The following is a 1483-nucleotide window of genomic DNA, read 5'->3' on the forward strand; positions in this document are numbered from 1 at the left end:
GAAGGTAGCTCCATCTCCAAGGCAGAACTACATGTGGACAAACAAAGAGCACAAGAAGAGAGGCAACCAATACTGGGTTGGACAAAATCCGCTTTTCTCCCAGGCGTTGGGCCCTGCCAAAGCCCAGGGAGAGCCCACAGGCAGAGAAAGCAAAGCCCGGCAGGGTCTAAACAGGAACCTGGATTTTCTGTCTGACCCGCTGGTTAACAACGGCCCCGCTGCAATCAGCAGGGTAGAGGACAGGGCTGAAGGAGAGCCTTCCTCTCCAGGTGGGCACTTCCCCCTCCTGCCTGACACCGTGGAGACAGCCTGGAAGCAACAAGAGCAAGGGTCCAGGCTTCTCAACAAGCCAGGCAGCCCTGAGGGCCCAGACGTTTTGCCCGTTCCAGAAGATGTGTTTGAAATCACGGGCTACCATCACCTGGTGCCGGACGAAGGCCTGCAGATATTCCTGGCCCGTGTAGAACAGGCCCTGAGGACGGACTGCATCCTGCCTGGGCTGCAGCAGCCCTGTGCTAAGATGGTCTCCAAGACTGAGCTGCTTCTAAGTCTGCTCAGCAAGAGACAAGAGAGCGAGGGAGCCTCTGCTTTCACGGGACAGTGTCCTATGGATGAGAACATCTCCAGACGCACAGCCTTGGAGAAGGGCAAGGAACACAGAGAGGAGGTAGGAGAGCTGCTGGGCACTGCTGGATGTGTCCTTCAGGGCAATGGGGAATGGAAGGAGCAACCCTCTCTCCCCTGCTGATCTTGTCTCCTTTTGTCCCAGAAGAAACCAGAGGCCTTGGATGACACAGTCACATTGGTGGTCTTGCTGTCCGTCGTCGCTGTCATTTCTCTGACAGTGATGTGTGTCCTTAAGGTAAGCCAGTATCTTGTTGGAGACACAGCTGTCAGTCAAGCCCTGTAGCTGCAGAGCCCAGTTGAGGAGCCCCGTGCACGTGCCGGGTAGCACAGGAGATGTTTGGCCAACCCTGGAGCTTGTGGCAGCATCCACACCCCCAGCTCAGCAGGGTTCAGCCTGCTTGGGGGAAGCTTGTCCTGGCCTCCTTCCTGACTCTCCACAGCTTTGCTTTGCTCTCCTGCCTTCAGCCATGCAGCAATGGGGTTAGGAGAGCTCTGGGTGTTCATTCACATTCCAGAGGCAGGGAGAAGAGGGAAACTGGGAAGGGAGGACAGACTCTTTTAAAAATTGTGGCTGCTGGCACAGACTTTCACGTGTATAGAATGGGCTGGGTTGGAGGAAGAACCTTTTGGCCTCTGTTGTTTTGCAGAGCATGACAAGAAAACTCCTTACAAGTCTCCCTTTCTCCTTCCCCAGCTCTGCTCCCGACCTTGCGCAGTGTTTTGCCGATGCCTGTGCACTGTGTGGAGAAGGTAATTAATTACTCCCTGCCCGTGCCACTGCTGTGCCAACAGCACTCTTTACTCTGAAGAGCAACTCATCCCCAGGCCCCCCAGCCTTGCAGGAGCCGCTGCCAAA

General features: G+C 55.7%; 1 protein-coding gene across 1 annotated transcript; it reads left to right on the forward strand.

Annotated features, from left to right (window-relative positions):
• Positions 1–10: 10 nt before the first annotated feature.
• LRRC37A3 (leucine rich repeat containing 37 member A3) lies at positions 11–1381 on the forward strand. The gene is made up of 3 exons (XM_017838362.1): positions 11–667; positions 770–862; positions 1322–1381. The coding sequence occupies exons 1-3, from the start codon at positions 32–34 to the stop codon at positions 1379–1381; spliced, it is 789 nt and encodes a 262-aa protein (XP_017693851.1). The 5' UTR covers positions 11–31.
• The last annotated feature ends 102 nt before the right edge of the window (positions 1382–1483 follow it).

The sequence above is a fragment of the Lepidothrix coronata genome, unplaced genomic scaffold (assembly GCF_001604755.1).
Source record: "Lepidothrix coronata isolate B3197 unplaced genomic scaffold, Lepidothrix_coronata-1.0 Scaffold335, whole genome shotgun sequence".
NCBI classification, from domain to species: domain Eukaryota; kingdom Metazoa; phylum Chordata; class Aves; order Passeriformes; family Pipridae; genus Lepidothrix; species Lepidothrix coronata.